We start from the raw sequence: 17,201 nt of genomic DNA on the forward strand, positions 1-17,201 counted from the left end.
CTGAGCAGAAGGCAGAGGCTTAACCCACTGAGCCACCCAGGTCCCTCCAATTCTGACATTTTACCTAAAATTCCTGGAGGACCATTTGAAATCTCTTTAGGATACATACTTAGAGGGCTGTCGAGTTCCACATGTCAAAAGGAAGGGGATGTGGGAGGCTAAAATCCAGGATCTGATACTGCCTTTAACCTACTAAGAAAATCACAAAACTCAGGGGACAGATGGTTGCTCACTGTGTATGGAACGGAAAGGGCCAGTGGTGGAGAAAAAGAGCACAGGGTAAGTAATCACCTGAGCTGCTTGCTCGTGGGGGATTGAAGCCAACACTGCAGTGACAGCAACAGGAGAGAGACAAAGCCACAAACGCCATGACAGCATCTCTCCTTCACTCCAGATAACAGATGCACTTCCTGGAGAGCCATTTTCCCTCCTTTTCCTCGGAGCCTGTCCCCTCATCTATGAAATGAGGCTACTAGTAATAGTTTTGTGAGGATTCAGTAAGATGCTCCATGGGAAGTATGTGTTGCTATATGCAACAAATGTTGGCTATTCTGTTAAAAATTCCCTACACCATATTTTTAAGGACCCAGCTCAAGCCTCACTCCACCACCCCCATCTTCCTATTCCGAGGTCTTATTCCTGCTTCAGGTGACCAGTCTCTCACTGCTCTCCCCATGCCGGGTTCGGCAGCACTCTTCTCTATCGCCGCTTGGCACATTTTACTAGGGAGCACCACCCCTTTTTAGCCAAAGATACCTAGTTTGCACCATTTGCTTCCCCTTTGTGCCGTTGTTCATGCTAATCTTTTAGCCTGAAACAAAGGCTCAGTGAGTGGCGTTCATATAGTCAAAGGCACGCAAGTCGTGAGTGGCTGGGCTGCCTGCAGAGCGGGGATTTCCTCCTCTGCGTTTCCCACTGCATCATTTGTACATCTGATGTGAGCCCCTCCCCCCCACCATGGGATAGTTTGAGAAACGCCTACCAATTTAAAGAAGGGGAGAGCCTATAACAGCATCTTAAGATAGGATTTGGCGATTGTGCTGCCATTGTAATGATCAACTTAGAAAGTCTTAAGTAATAACAGCAAATGGTGGGGAGAACGGAGGGCAAAGAGGGGTTCTTGAAGTACACGCCGGAGGTGGAACCGTGCTTCAGGGCTGCCTGGGTCTGCTGATGTCTGGCTGTACTTTCATGCTTTGGCAGCTGAGAGTCTGACTTTATTGATGGATATTCCTATGGTGTACGCAGCTTTAGATGTTCCGGGGGCACGCATGTCTGTTGAACTTGACAAAAGGCGGTGTCCACCTAATAAAGAACATTTAAAATTTTGTTTAGCCTTTTGGCAGATTGAGCAAAACTTCATGAAGATTCAGTGAGGTTTCCTTTGCTATAAAATCATTTTGTCTGCTAGGAACAGAAGAAGGAGAGAGTAAGAAGAGCAGGTCACTGCTCAGGAGTAGATGAGGCACTGTTCGCCCAGAGAGCAGCCCTCTGAACTTCTTGGTTCTGACACTTCTGTGTCAAGGGAACACAATCTGTAGTCGGGAAAGGAAGCAAGACTGCCCTGCTAAGAGAACTGAATCCCCGGGGAGAGGAAGAGCTAGTTCAAGTGCCTAACAGCTTTAAATGCACTTTGAAGTGTCCTCAAGTTCCTGAGGAGGGAAAGAATTTGCAAATATGACTGTGAAATTATTTTAGATAATAAGGCAGCAAGCGAGTCCTTTCAGACTTTGTCTTTTTCGGTAGGTTGGGTTCAGTGTCTCCGCAGGAGACTGTTCCAGTCTCTCTCTGAGGAAGAATATACCCTGATGCCCAGATTCATTCTGGGAATCAGGTGTGGAAGGGTCCTTAGGAGCCCCAGGTCAGAGGGTGCCCTTTCACAGAATCCCTCAGTTCTCAGCCCCGTGCCCACCTCATCCATAGCTTATTCAGTATCTGAAGACGCTGAGCCTCTCTGCTCAATATCTACTCATTTTCTCCAGAACAATAAGCCTACTTTCTCAGGTCTCAGATTAGACACCACTTGTGAACACTGTCTAACCTCTTCTCTTCAGGTCAGATGTAGGTATTTCTCTGTTGACTGTTCTGTCATGGAACTTAGCACACTGGATGCTAAGGGCAGTGTGCTGTTCTGTATCTCCCAACAGACTTACACTCAGGGATTGTCTTAGTGGTTTTCTTATCCAGAGTAGCCTTCCCAGTTCCTAGGAATGCTAAATAGAGTTAAAATATAACTGTTATGGACTGAAGCCAGAATAGGCTGACAAAAGTCTTCTAAAAACTGATTTCATTGTAAATACTAAGTGGATGAATATTTTATCAATGGATGAATATTTTATCAATCATTATTGACCCATATCAGGAATACCTGTAGATATATAAACTTTTCAAGAAAGTGAAAACACTTGACAACAACCTGGTAGAGAACAGCAGTGTTTAAAATGCTGGAAAATGCATTCTGTGAGACCAGAATTACCTGGATACCAAAATTAGACAATAATATCACGACAAAGAAAAACTACAGAGCAATATCCCTTATGAGTGTAGATGTAGAAATCCATAAGAAAATACTAGCAAACAGGGCACCTGGGTGGCTCAGTGGGATAAAGCCTCTGCTTTCAGCTCAGGTCATGATCCCAGGGTCCTGAGATGGAGCCCCTCATAGGGCTCTCTGCTCAATGGGGAGTCTGCTTCCTTTCCTCTCTCTCTGCCTCTCTGCCTACTTGTGATCTCTGTCAAATAAATGAAAAAAATCTTAAAAAAAAAAAAGATATTTCACAGGGAAATTTAGTTAAAAAAAAAAAAAAAGAAAATACTAGCAAACCAAAGCCAGTATGATATAAAGGATTATTTATACATTATCAGATGGCATTTGTTGGGCTGGCAGAAAGGGCTACTTAAGATGGCGAAAGTTCCCACCACAAAACCTGAACTTGGACAGGAGAACAAAGGCCCAAGATGGCGAAAGTTCCCACCACAAGACCTGAGCTCGGCCAGGAGAACAAAGGCCCAAGCAGGAATCTGAGACTCTCCTGCCCCGGACTCCCATGGACCAATGGGACCCTGAGAAGCAGGAATCTGAGACCCCCGCCCTGGGCTCCAGTGGACCAATGGGACCCCTACGAGCAGGCAAAATATCCAAATAAGGGAAACTTGCCAAAAGACTCCTGAGCTCCCCTCGAGACCCCTTAAAAGCCCCCTCCTCCCTGCCTTGGGCGCGACTCTGCTTTCCAGAGTCGTGGAACCTCGCCCGAGGGTGCCCACCTCCTCCCGGTGCAACTTTCCTGGCTCCCCTTCTCCTGAGCCCTGAAACTTCGCTGGAGAGTGTTTTTAATAAATCTTGCCTTGCACCCACTTTGCCTGGTGTTGTGTTTATCTCGCCAGAAAAAAACTTTACAGCATTTATGTCAGAAATGTAAAGTTAGTTTTGTTGTCATTGTGTTTTTATTATGTAAGTTTCAGGTGTACAGTTTTATGGTTCAACATCTGTTGAATACACTACATCGTTATCCCCACCCAAGTCTAGTTACCACTCATCACCATAGACTTAACCCCCTCCACCCCCTTCACCCACTCCCTGATTCCCTTCTCCTCTTGGTGAACACTAGTCTGTTCTTTGTATCTGTAAGTTTGTTTTTGTTTTATTTGGTTTGTTCATTTGTTTTCCTTTTCAGATTCCACATATAAGTGAAATCATACAGGACTTATCATTCTCTGTCTGATCTGTTTCACTTAGTATAATACCCATCCATATTATTGCAAATGGCAAGATAGCTCTTTTTTTGTGGCTGAGTTATATTCTATTGTATAATTATATCTTCTTTATCCATTCATCTGATGGACACTTAGGTTTTTCTATGTCTTAGCTACTGTAAATAATGCTGCAATGGATGTAGGAATACATATGTCTTTCTGAATTAATGTTTTCATATTCTTCAGATAAATACCCAAAACTGGAATAGCTGGGTCATATGGTAGTTCTAGTATTAAATTTTTGAAGGATCTCCATGATGTTTGCCATCATGGCTGCACTAATTTACAGTGGTGCCTTTTCTCCACATCCTTTCGGACACTTGCTATTTCTTATCTTTTTGACAAGTCATTCTAACACCTGTTAGAATGATACCTCACTATCATTTTGATTTGCAATTCACTGATTAGTGATTTTTTTTTGGAAGACTAGGAGCTTTTATTGAACATTTTTTAGAAGAAAATCACTCCCACCATCTTCCCCCACCTCTCTACTGTAAAGGATTAATTCATTTTGAAATTCTTTCAACGTAATTTTTTCAAAATAATTTTTGCTGCTGCCCCTCAGAACAATTTGTTACTTAAACTGTAACCCCTGGAGGATTTTACTAGTTGCCAAGCACATTTAGATATGGCCTTAAGAAATACATATACTGGCAACAGGTCTTTGGGGGAGAAGAACGATGTACAATCGTGAAGCTGGGCAGCTGGGGATGCCCGGCTCGCTCAGGGTGGAAGGCTGCCCCTTCACAGAAGCCCGGCAGCTGGGAACGCCCGGCCCGCCCAGGGCAGAACGCCACCTGCTTCAGGGAAGCCGAGCACCGGGTAACGCCCGGTCAGCTCAGGGTGGAACAAAAACCGCCTGCTTCCCTTTTCCGTTATCGCTCCTTTCTCTTCCCAGAAGTGCCCGTTGTTAGTTAGAGGAGTCCTTTGAATGTGCTTGATTAACTATAAACTTCATCCTCCTCCTTGCCTGTCCACAAGACGTGACTAACGTTTGACCTTCATCGTCCTTCTCTTGGCTGTTGTTTCTATCTAATAAAGGTGAGTCTGTGGAGTTGCTCATGGCAGCAGTCCTTTTCGACTGTTGTCCCCTGCTCCCAATCTCTTGCAGCTGACTTGTTTGTGCCTAATTCTTCTCCCTTCGCCGGCTGGAAGCGGCAATTTTTATACTCTTTTTTTTTTTTTTTTAAAGATTATTTATTTATTTATTTATTTGACAGAGAGAGATTACAAGTAGGCAGAGAAGCAGGCAGAGAGAGAGAGGAGGAAGCAGGCTCCCTGCTGAGCAGAGATCTGGGATCTCTGAGATCTCAGCACCTGCAGGGCTTGATCCCAGGACCCGGAGATCAGGACCTGAGCCGAAGGCAGCGGCTTAACCCACTGAGCCACCCAGGCGCCCCCAATTTTTATACTCTTACTGGTTATAAAAATAACCCAAACTACAGTTAGTTACATTGTAGAAATACAAAATGCAGAATATGAAATTTAGAATTCATTATTTCCTCTGAAATATACACGATCAATAGTTTTTACATATTTTTGTTCATATATTTTTTAAAAATTAATTAATCTATTTTTTATTTTGATTTCTTAAGTCTTTAATTTTTATGTATGGTATAAAATAGTAATCTAGTTTCATTTTTTTTTCTTTTGCCTATGGCTGTGCAGTTTTCCAATTGCTATTATTAAAAATCCTGTCTTTTCTCTGTTGTATGTTCTTCACTCTTCTGTCATATACGAATTGTCCATATATGCGTGGGTTTATTTCTGGGCTCTCAATTTGGTTCCATTGATCTCTGTGTGTGTTTTTATATCAATACCACACTGTTTTGATTATGATAGCTTTGTAGTATAGTTTGAAATCAGGGAGATTGATGACTCTAGCTTTGTTCTTCTTTCTCAAGATTGTTTTGGCTATTCGGGATCTTTTGTAGTTCCATATACATTTTAGAATTTGTTTGAAATTTTGATAGGTATTGCATTGAATCTGTAGATTGACCCAGGTAATATGAACATTTTAACAATATTAATTCTTCTAACCATGAGCACAGAATATCTTCCCATTTATTTGCATCTTTTTCAATTTCTTTCATCAGTGTCTTATCATTTTCACAGTGCAGGTCTTTCATAGTTTAATACAATTTTTTTTTAAAGATTTTATTTATATATTTGTCAGAGAGAGAGGGAGAGAGAGCGAGCACAGGCAGACAGAGAGGCAGGCAGAGGCAGAGGGAGAAGCAGGCTCCCTGCCGAGCAAGGAGCCCGATGTGGGACTCGATCCCAGGACGCTGGGATCATGACCTGAGCCGAAGGCAGCTGCTTAACCAACTGAGCCACCCAGGCGTCCCAGTTTAATACAATATTAGCTATAGGATTTTAATATATGACCTTTATTATGTTGAGGTATATTCCCTCTATAATCCACTTTGTTGTGAGTTTTCATCATGAATGGACAGTGACTTTGTCAAATGCTTTATCTGCATATATTGAGATAATTGTGTTTTTCATCTTTCATTTTGTTAATGTGATATTATGTTGATTGATTTGCAGATGTTGAACCATCCCTGCATCCCTGGAATCCCATCTGATCCTGGTATATAATCCTTTCAATTATGGTTGGATTAAGCTCACTAATATTCTGTTAAAGATTTTCTCATGTATATTCATCAGGTGTATTGGCCTGTAATTTTCTTTTTTTGTTGCATCCTTGTTTGGTTTTGGTATCAGGGTAATGCTGGCCATGTAAAATGGGTTTGTAAGCTTTTGTTTCTCTTTAATTTTTTTGAAAGAACTTGAAAAAGATAGGTTTTAACTATTCTTTAAATATTTGGTAGAATTCAAATGTGAAGGAACTCTTTTCTGCATATGCCTCCCCAGGCAAGGGAAACAAAAGCAAAAATAAACAACTTGGACTACAGCAAACTAAAAAGGTTTTGCACAGCAAAGGAAACCATCAATAAAATGAAAAGGCAGTCTAATGAATGAGAGAAGGTGTTCTCAAATGATAGATACAATGAGGGGTTAACATTCAAATTCTGTAGAGAACTCCTACAACTCAACACTCAAAAAACCAAATAGTCCAATTAAAAAATGGCCAGAGGACCTGAATAGATATCTTTCCAAAGAAGACATACAGATGGCCACCAGGTACATGGAGAGATGCTCAGGATCACCATCAAGGAAATGGAAATCAAAACCACAAGGAGATATCACTTCACATATGTCAGAATGGTGGTATTGCAAAAAGAGGGGCATTTGGGTGACTCCATTGGTTAAGCATCCAACTCTTGACTTGAGCTCAGGTTATGATCTCAGGGTCATAGGATCGAGCTCCATACTTTGGTGGAGCCCTTCCCCCTGCTCATGCTCTAAATAAATAAATAAATAAATAAATCTATCTTAAAAAAAAAAAAAGAAAAAGAAAAGAGAGTCGGACGGGCTGGAGACGTTTCTGGAAGCACTAGCACTATGGCTGCCCAAGGAGAGACCCAAGTCCAGTTCAAACTGGTGCTGGTTTTTGACGGTGGCACTGGGAAGATGATATTTGTGGAGCGTCACCTGACGGGGGAGTTTGAGAAGAAGTATGTAGCCACCTTGGGTGTGGAAGTCCACCTGCTCATGTTCCACACCAACAGGAGACCCATCAAGTTCAACGTGTGGGACACGGCCGGCCAGAAGAAGTTCAGCGGACTGCGGGAAGGCTACTACATCCAAGCCCAGTGTGCCACTATAGTGTTCAATGTCACGTCAAGGGTTACTTACAAGAATGTGCCTAACTGGCATGGAGATCTGGTACGAGTGTGTGAGAATATCCCCACTGTGCTGTATGGCAACAAAGTAGACATTAAGGACAGGAAACTTAAGGCAAAATCTATTGTCTTCCACCAAAAGAAGAATCTTCAGTACTATGACATTTCTGCCAAAAGTAACTACAACTTTGAAAAGCCCTTCCTGTGGCTTGCTAGAAAACTAATTGGAGATCCTAACTTGGAGTTCGTCGCCATGTCTGCTCTCGCCCCACCAGAGGGTGTCATGGACCCAGCTTTGGCAGCACAGTATGAGCACGGTCTAGAGGTTGCTCAGACAACTGCTCTCCCGGATGAGAATGATGACCTGTGAGAACGTGCAGCTGGAGCCCAGCGTCAGAAGTCTAGTTTTATAGGCAACTGTCCTGTGATGTCAGTGGTGCAGCGCGTTTGCCACTTTATTATATAGCTCAGCAGAACATGTGCTTAATCTCTGGGATGCTGAAGGAGATGAATGGGCTTTGGAGTGAATGTGGCAGTTTAAAAAGTACCTTCATTTTTTGGACATGCATATTTAGCTGTTTTGGAACACAGTTGTTTCCTTCCTGAGTTTCAGATATGAGACTGCTCTAGTCCCGTAACAATATCCAGTGGTGAAATCTTGTTTGTCACTGTCATTCCCATTCCTTTTCATTTAGAATCAGAATAAAGTTGTATTTCAAATTAAAAAAGAAAGGAAAAGAAAAGAAAAAAAAAGAAAAAAATAACAAGGGTTGGAGGATGTGGGGAAAAGGGAACTCTCATGTTCTGGTGTAGCCACTATGGAAGCATATAAAAATTCCTCAATAAGTTAAAAACAGAACTACCATACAATCCAGCAACTTTACTTCCAGGTATGTATCTGAAGAAAATGAAAAGGCTAATTCAAAATGACACATGCAAGCTTATGTTCATAGCAGCATTATTTACAATAGCTAAGATAAACAACCTAAGTATCTACCAATAGATGAATGGATAAAGAGGAGATACACACACACACACACACACACACACACACACACACACGTATTTTCTGTAATAGAGAGCCATGAGAAAAAGCTCTGAGTTGAGATGAGACCATGAAGGAGCCAATTCACCATCCGGCAGTAGCTCCCTCACCATAGGCAGCGACACTATTTTGCTTGAGGGCCCGAGGCCTGAGGAAAGGGCAGGGGAGCTGTGCGGACCTCAGTCTGGAGTCAGACTCTGGCTGTTTCCCTGGGATCCTTAACACGTTGCTGGAGTGTATCTTTCTTTCTCTGTAAAACGGGGGTATTAACGCTTACTTTACGAGGTTTCAAGGATTAAACATATTTAGCTCAGGTCATGCCCAAAAAACCCCAGGAAATTGCCCAACACAAAATAGAAACAACAGCAACAAAAAGCTGAAAATTGAAGAAGACAACTGAGGTTTGATTTTCTGAATTAATTGACTACTATTTTTCAAATAAACTGTCAGGGAAATGGACAATTTGGAACCAATACTTATCCTTTTCATTGGAAGCTATTATTTTCCTCTATTTATACCAGTGGATATACACAGTTTTTACAAATATCTTTCTATAAAATGTAGAGGGTAGTTATATTCAGTAAATTAAACTGGACCAATAGAAATACGAAATGCACATTTAAAATCCAAATAGTTATTGGCTCAGTCTAACTTAGCAGATTTATCAAGAACAAAAACTTTAAAATTTTGTTTTAAACTCGATTGAAAATTTTATATGAAAATTATATTTATCAGCCATTTTATCAGTTTTTCTGATTTTGGTCCTAGTGAATCATGTTCTATTTTGCAGCATCACTTACAACATCTCAGAAACGAAGGGACTTTCCTGCTGTGAGGAATGCTATGCTGGATTGAAAATGTGAAATAACTCTGGAACTAGAGAGTCTAGGCAGCTATTTCCCCAGACAATTTCATTTACCAAAGCAAATGATCTTCTGCGTCTTATTCATTTTTTCCAGTTTATTTTTTTTATCATGTAATCTAAGAATAGTCTACGGAAACTCCTTAGCTTACAAATTAGCAAGAATTTCTTTCTTTCCTTTTTTCTTTTTTAAGATTTTATTTGTTTATTTGAGAGCAAGAGGGAAAGCACAAGCAGTAGAGGGGAGGGGCAGAGAGAGAGGCAGAAGCAGACCCCTCAGTGAGAAGGGAGCCCCACTCTGGGCTTGATCCCAGGATCCTGGGATCAGGACCCGAGGCATCTTGCCCCTTAGCAAGAATTTCATTTCCTTCCTTCATTCCTTTTTTTCTTTCTTTCTTTTTTTCATCCTGTTTATTTAGCAATGATTTATTGACACAACAAATTGTCAACTATGTAGCAAGAATTTCTTATACTAGACTGTGAGAGCTGAGTTAAAGAATGGTTTTCTAATGTACTAATTCAGTGTAGTGAGGACAAGTCGCAGGACTGCAAAATACTCTGAACTGTCACTATTCTGAGACTTCTTCTCAAAAATACTCCCTTTTCGGGGCGCCTGGGTGGCTCAGTGGGTTAAGCCTCTGCCTTCGGCTCAGGTCATGATCTCAGGGTCCTGGGATCGAGCCCCACATCGAGCTCTCTCTGCTCAGCAGGGAGCCTGCTTCCCTTCTCTCTCTCTGCCTGCCTCTCTGCCTACTTGTGGTCTCTGTCTGTAAAGTGAATAAATAAAATCTTAAAAAAAACCAAAAAACTCCCTTTTCATATGGCAGCATGCAGGTTCTGCAGCTTTAATTGTTTACAGCCTAAAGAGTTCCAGACTGAGATCTTGGCATTGATTCCCATCCAATTCTGGCTGAGGGATGGTTGGGGAAAGTCTTCCAGAAACAAGGATCGAGCTAGGAAAAAGTCACAAGAAGATCTTGACCTTAACTCAGATCATGGAACATTATTTAAAGGCACAACTCTGGTCCATGAAGTCTATAAAGCCTGAAAACACAGATAGTATTATTTTATTTTTATTACAGATTGAATATGTTTTGGGTGACATGAAGTATCTTTGCCTATGTTTCTAGTCTTTATAGATACCTTGTTGGGGGTTTTACATGTTCTAGGCTTTTAGATTAAAAAAAAAATTGTAGGTATAACTTACCCTAATGCCCCATTTTCTTATAGCCAGTGATTGGCCTGAGAATAGGCACCTGACCCAAGTCTGCAGGCTGATGCATCGTCTTTCTTTGGGAAGTTATGCATGGGCAGTGACAGAGAGTGCTGACCGTGTCTGCAGAAATCTCTCACCGGATTTCTCACCAGATAGAATGAGGCTAACACAGAGGGCTGTGGCAAGAAAGGGACCCACAGGTGGATGGATGACTTGATGGAGCTTCCTGGTGCTGGTGGAGTCCTTGGAAGAAGTTGGGAAAGAAGCCAGCTCTATTTTGTGAATTAGTTTTTCTTCCTTCTTCCCTCCCCACCTCCTTCTGCCCTTCCTTCGTACCTTCCTTCCTGTTCGGTTTATTTAGTTGCAACGAAGCAAGTCCTGACTAGTTCAGCTTCTCCGCTTCAGAGTCAGCAGAGCTCTATTCCAGGTTCCATGTGAACTGGAGGAAGTAGGCAGTGGTGATGGGCTCTTCCTCAAGCTCAGGAATATACTTCCCTCAGATCCACGTACATCCATAAACACGAGTTGTTTCCTGCAGTTATGGAAGCGGTTGCAGCTTAATGGATGTAGACTTGGAGGAAGTTATTTTTGAATGATGGGGCTCAACTTAAATGGTGGCATATCCGATGTCAACGGAGAAGCATAGCTTGATCTCTTTAAGAATTTATGTATTTATCCAGTCAATAGATATTTGTTTAGTTTCAGTTTTGTAGCAAACTCTTCTAGGCCCTAGAAGACACCAGAAGACACTAGAAGATACTAGAAGGCGTAAGAGACATGATTACTGCCTTCACAAAATTTATAGTATAAAGGAGATTATGGTCAATTGAAGAAATCATTATTAAAACATTCTGAGAAGGGAGAGAGGCATGAGGAACCTTGGGATCATACGACCATGGGACCTTCCTTGCCTGGTGGAGGCTCTCCGGGAAGGTTCCTCCATAAGATGTGTAATCTGAGGCCTGACTGGTAAAACAAATGTTACCTAGAAAGGGAGTGGGGACGGAAAGGGAAGAATAACCCAAGTAAAGCGAACCACATGCACTGTGGTCTGAGGGCCAGAGAGTGTGGAATATGCCACATACTGAGAGAAGGACGGAAACAATGGGTGCGATGGTGAGTGAAGATGGAGAATGATGCTAGCTCACGTCATGCTTTGGAGTTTGTTTCTGAAGCACTTTAGACAAGGGAGCTTGCCCTGCTCTGAGGCATGAGCAAGAGACAAGCCAAGGTGGAAGAACTGCCAAGGGGGCTTGTGGCTTATTTTCTGTCAGAGCCCCTGTATGTGACTCATTCTTGCTTGCCCTCTATTTCTTCTCCTCCATAATCCCATCAGTTCAAGTGACACTTGTGTCCCTTCTCTTTGTGGTGCCGTTGTTCCAGCCCCGGTTGGCTGTCCAGCCAAGCATGGGTTAGTCACAGACATCCAGGGGCAGGTCACTGAAGTGGCGGATAGAACACCAGCCTGCACAGGACAAGGAGATAAGAAACTACTCCCCGGGAAGAGGTAAAGCTAGATTAAAGAAGGGACAGTGGTTGGACTGTTGGGGTTTCCGCAAGTGTTAAACAACATTTAAACAAAGTCAAGGAGTCAACATATGCATTTGCTGAGGCAAGGAACAAGACAGAATAAATAACACATTGAAACTTGAAAGAAACCTTCATGAAGCAATTTTGAGCAAATGCGGCAGCTGAACCTAATTGTTTTACCCAACTAGGAAGGCTTAATGACTCAATGTGTTTGGTAACACTTCCTGCCACAAGTGGGTTCCTAAGCAGCTGGGGTGTGGTGTGCTCTGAATCTGTGAATTAATTAGTTATTGGAATTTTTATTGTATATTGTTTTCATTTTTTTTTAAGATTTTATTGATTTATTTGACAGACAGAGATCACAAGTAGGCAGAGAGGCAGGCAGAGAGAGAGGAGGAAGCAGGCTCCCTGCTGAGCAGAGAGCCCGACGCGGGGCTCGATCCCAGGACCCTGAGATCATGACCTGAGCCGAAGGCAGGGGCTTAACCCACTGAGCCACCCAGGCGCCCCTGTATATTGTTTTCAAAGTGTTAAAAATACTCAACAAGTCACTTCTTAACAGGATGTGTTTCGCCAGATTTCAATTCTGCTACATCCTAATTGAAATAAACTCTCCTATGCATGGGTGATTGGTTTTAGCCAAAGAACACTTTTTATCACTGCACAAGTGATACATAACACTTATATCTCTACACTGGAGAATGGGCTCTGAGATCTTCTCTGGGAGGGACTATATGTTAATCCATTTACTTCCTTCACCAACCACATCCCACCAAGTAACTACCAAGTACCTGGCATATAGTGGGTTCTAAATAGAAGTTTGTTGAAGGAAGGAAGGAAGGAAGGAAGGAAGGAAGGAAAGGAAGGAAGGAAGGAATTGAAAGCCCATACCATGGAAATGACAGTGTCTTTCCCCATCAGCCTTATTTCATCACTTCCTATTTATATAAACTTGTACTAATTATTTAACTTTTCTAAACTTTAGTCTTCTCATTTGTAAAATGTTGTACAAGGAGCAAGGTCAAAGCCAATAATTATTACAGTGCTTAGTGCAGAGATGTAGATATTAGGTGCCTGGGCAGCTCAGGGGGTTAAGGACCTGCCTTCGGCTCAGGTCATGATTCTTGGTCCTAGGATGGAGCTCTGCCAGACTCCCTGCTCAGTGGGGATTCTGCTTTCCCTCTTCCTCTGCACCTCCCCCTGCTCATGCTCACTCTCTCCTTCCCCTCAAAAAAATAAATAAACATTCCTAATGGACTTAACAGGTAGAGGTAGAGGTTATTTCCTTAAAATCTTTAAAGCTTAGGGCACCTGGGTGGCTCAGTGGGTTGAGCCGCTGCCTTCGGCTCGGGTCATGATCTCAGGGTCCTGGGATCAAGTCCCGCATCAGGCTCTCTGCTCAGCAGGGGGCCTGCTTCCTCCTCTCTCTCTCTGCCTGCCTCTCTGCCTACTTGTAATCTCTCTCTGTCAAATAAATAAATAAAATCTTAAAAAAAATGAAGTTTTAAAAGCATAAAGTTCTTGGGGACATATATCTCATTGTTTTCAACAACTATTTATTAAATCTCTTTCATAGATTAGGAACCTACCCTCATGTGCTCATCTTCTGTAGTGGAAAAAAAGCAACGTAAGTAAAGAAACATGATTTTTGTGATCCGTATGTTGAAGGAAATGGACAAGAAGATATTGCAGATGGTACCTGGGAGTCCCCACTGCACACAGAGATCCCAAGAGAGTGGCTTTCGAGGAGATGGGCGAGGTAGGCAGCAGACAGATTCGTGGACAATGAAAGTCACAGTAAGAAGGTGGGAATTTATTCCAAGTACATTGGAAAGCTTCAATATACTTGGAGAGTGATACAATCTGATACAAAGCAGGAGAGTGATACAATCTGATTTACATTTTGAAAATGGACTGCAGTGTGAACAGTAAATTCAGGGTGGGCAGATAAAGAAGCAGGGAAATCAGTTAGGAGGCAATCACAATGGTTGATGTGAGAAAAGTTAGTGGCTGAAATTAGGGTAGTGGCAGTGTTTATGGCCATGTCTATCTATCTATCCATCTATAAGTATATCTATACATATATTTATTTATACATATATGACAGAATTGATGGAAATTGCTGATGTGGAGCATGCGGAAACAGAAAGCTCGAAGCTGTTAACTGGAATCTTATTGGACAAACAGAAAATGGAGTCATTTCTTTTTTTTTTAAATAAAAATTTATTTATTGATTTGAGAGAGGGTGAGTGGGGCAGAGAGAAAGACTCCCAAGCAGACTCCATGCTCAACGTGGAGCCTGATGTGGGGCTGGATCTCACAACCCTGAGATCACTACCTGAGCCAAAACCAAGAGTTGGATACCTAACCCACTGTGCCACCCAGGCACCCTGAAAATGAGGCCATTTCTGAGATGAAATACCGGAAGAAACACGGGGTGTGTGTGTGTGTGTGTGTGTGTGTGTGTGTGTGTTGGGAAGGGAAGTGGAGACCATACTTTGACAAGAGTATTAAAAATCCGAGTAGATATGATTATTGATTATAATGAAAGATTTGTGTGCTACTGTGTGCATCTGTGTAATGTTTACAGTTATCACTGTAGATTCCTGAGCAATTTAACTTGATCCAGAATTAAAGACCTTATTTATTTACAAGATTTATTAATTTGTAAGCTATAAAAATATATAAGATGGTTAACATCTTAACAGCTAAAGGGAAAACCAATCACCCTTTGTGACCTTTGTCTCATAAGAGTATTGCACTTGATTTTCATTCTGGTGATTTCATTCTCAAACAAGGGCATATAAAAGAAAATGCACTTTTGATTTTTTTCTATGTATTTTATTACTGGAAAAATTAGGGACTAAAGAGCAATTCCTTCCCTTAGCTACTAGGGCCTAGTATAACATTTTATAGGTAAGTTATTGTATTATATTTTTTATTCCATTTTTGGTATTTTTTTTAAAGATTTAATTTATTTATTTGATGGAGAGAGAGAGCATGAGGAGGGAGGAGAGAGAAAGGGAGAAGCAGGATCCCTGCTGTGCCGGGAGCCCAATGCGGGGCAGACACGTAACCGACTGAGCCACCCAGGCATCCAATGGCATCTCTTTTTTTTATATACTAGAGTATATCATTTTAATTTAAGTCTGATGAGCACCACATTTTATAGTTGTTAAAAGCACAGATATAATAATCTTTTCATAGACAGGAAGAAAACACAGACATTCAATTCATTCTCCTAGTAACATGCTGAGGTTTTAGACTTACAGTACATTTTCCTAAAGGAAAATCAGCTTAGGTCCAAAAAATTAAATGAAGGGGTAACTCTAAAATATGTCTTTGCATTAACATATTTCTCTTTGATCTGGTGTCTCCCTGCTTTTGAATTTATCCTCCATGAATTCAGGTGGCTTATCTGTAAAATGTGGATAATAAAATGAGGTTATTGTGAGAATCAAGTTGAAAAATGCAGAGGAAACACTTTGTGATCACTGAAATGTTTATAAATATTATACTTTTTGTTTTTGTTATGCTACTGTGTGTCTTGCATAAGATATAGAGTTTCCTCAATTTGATTTAGGATTAATCGTCCATAAGGAAAACAAATTTCACACACTTTTCACACTGAGGTAGATGAAGTTTATAAAGTTTCTAAGGCCTTTGAATAGAGATAGCCCTGGATTTTCAGCTGCCTGCCTTCTGCTTTTTCTTCTCTTTTCTCTCTCTCTTTTAACGTAGACTCCATGTCCACAATGGATCCCAATGTGGAGCTTGAACTCATAACCCTGAGCTCAAGACCTGAACTGAAATCAAGAGTCCAAGGCTTAACAGACTGAGCCACCCAGGGCCCCTCTTCTTCTGTCTTCTTATTCTTTCCTCTTCCCCTTCCGCTACTCCTCTTCTTCCTCTGCCTTCACTCTCTCTTTCACTTTTTCTCTCTCTCCCTCTCCACCCTGTACTTTCTACTCTTCACTTACACAAATTTCAGCTAAGTTCTCATCTGAAGTCTACTCTTTTGGCCACAGGATTCCCACTGAAAGAGATAATCCATGAAGTCACTCACGAGAAGGCAAACCTGGCCCCAGGACCTGGGCTCTGCCACCAACAGGACTCTGCTAAGCAGTGACCACTCCATGCCTCCAGACCCCTCATCTGCTCCGTGGAATGATCTCTGCCCTCTCCCAAACTCTGTATCCTAGGATGCAGGCCCCTGGAGTAAATCCTGCAACCATGTGGGGAGTAAATGGAGCCCCCTTCTTCAATAACTTGGTCTGGTCCATATATGGGTTACTTTTCTTTTCTTTTCTTTAAATAAAGATTTTATGGGGGCACCTGGATGGCTCAGTGGGTTAAAGCCTCTGCCTTCGGCTGGGGTCGTGATCCCAGGGTCCTGGAATCGAGTCCCGAATTGGACTCTCTGCTCAGCGGGGAGCCTGCTTCCCCCTCTCTCCTCTATCTGCCTAATTGTGATCTCTTTCTCTGTCAAGTAAATAAATAAAAATCTTTAAAAAATATTTTATGTATTTATTTGACAGAAAGACATAGTGAGAGCAGGAACACAAGCAGGGAGTGGGGCAGAGGGAGAAGCAGGCTTCCCATTGAGCAGGGATCCCAATGCGGAACTTGATTCCAGAACCCTAGGATCCTGACCTGAGCTGAAGGCAGATGCTTAATGACTGAGCCACCTAAGTGCCCCATTACTTTCCAACAAAAGTGCCAATACAAGTGTTGTGTTTGGGGTATAGGAGAATCCTGATTTAACTTCAAAGACTATAATCAGTCAACACTGAGGTGTATGACAGCAATAATTACATAATGGTACTATGTGAAAATCAGAGCTATTGGATATTTTTGAGCATCCACTTGGTGAATGGGGATGTATAAATTTTTTGTATATATTTTTCTTTTTTGTATATACATTTATATATGCATTTGTATAAAAATGTATATATTTTATACAAACCTACATTTGTATAAGTATATATTTGTATATACATATGTATAAAAATGTGTGTATTTTTTCTTTTTTGCTGATAATGAAGG

At 41.6% G+C, this 17,201-nt stretch overlaps 1 protein-coding gene across 1 annotated transcript; it reads left to right on the forward strand.

The window, feature by feature from the left end:
• The first annotated feature begins 7,185 nt into the window (after positions 1 to 7,185).
• Positions 7,186 to 7,883, forward strand: LOC122919081 (GTP-binding nuclear protein Ran-like). The gene has a single exon (XM_044267867.1). It carries the CDS (start codon positions 7,222 to 7,224, stop codon positions 7,870 to 7,872), a length of 651 nt encoding a protein of 216 aa, XP_044123802.1. The 5' UTR covers positions 7,186 to 7,221; the 3' UTR covers positions 7,873 to 7,883.
• The last annotated feature ends 9,318 nt before the right edge of the window (positions 7,884 to 17,201 follow it).

Source organism: Neovison vison, chromosome 11 (genome assembly GCF_020171115.1).
Source record: "Neovison vison isolate M4711 chromosome 11, ASM_NN_V1, whole genome shotgun sequence".
Classification (NCBI taxonomy): Eukaryota; Metazoa; Chordata; class Mammalia; order Carnivora; family Mustelidae; genus Neogale; species Neogale vison.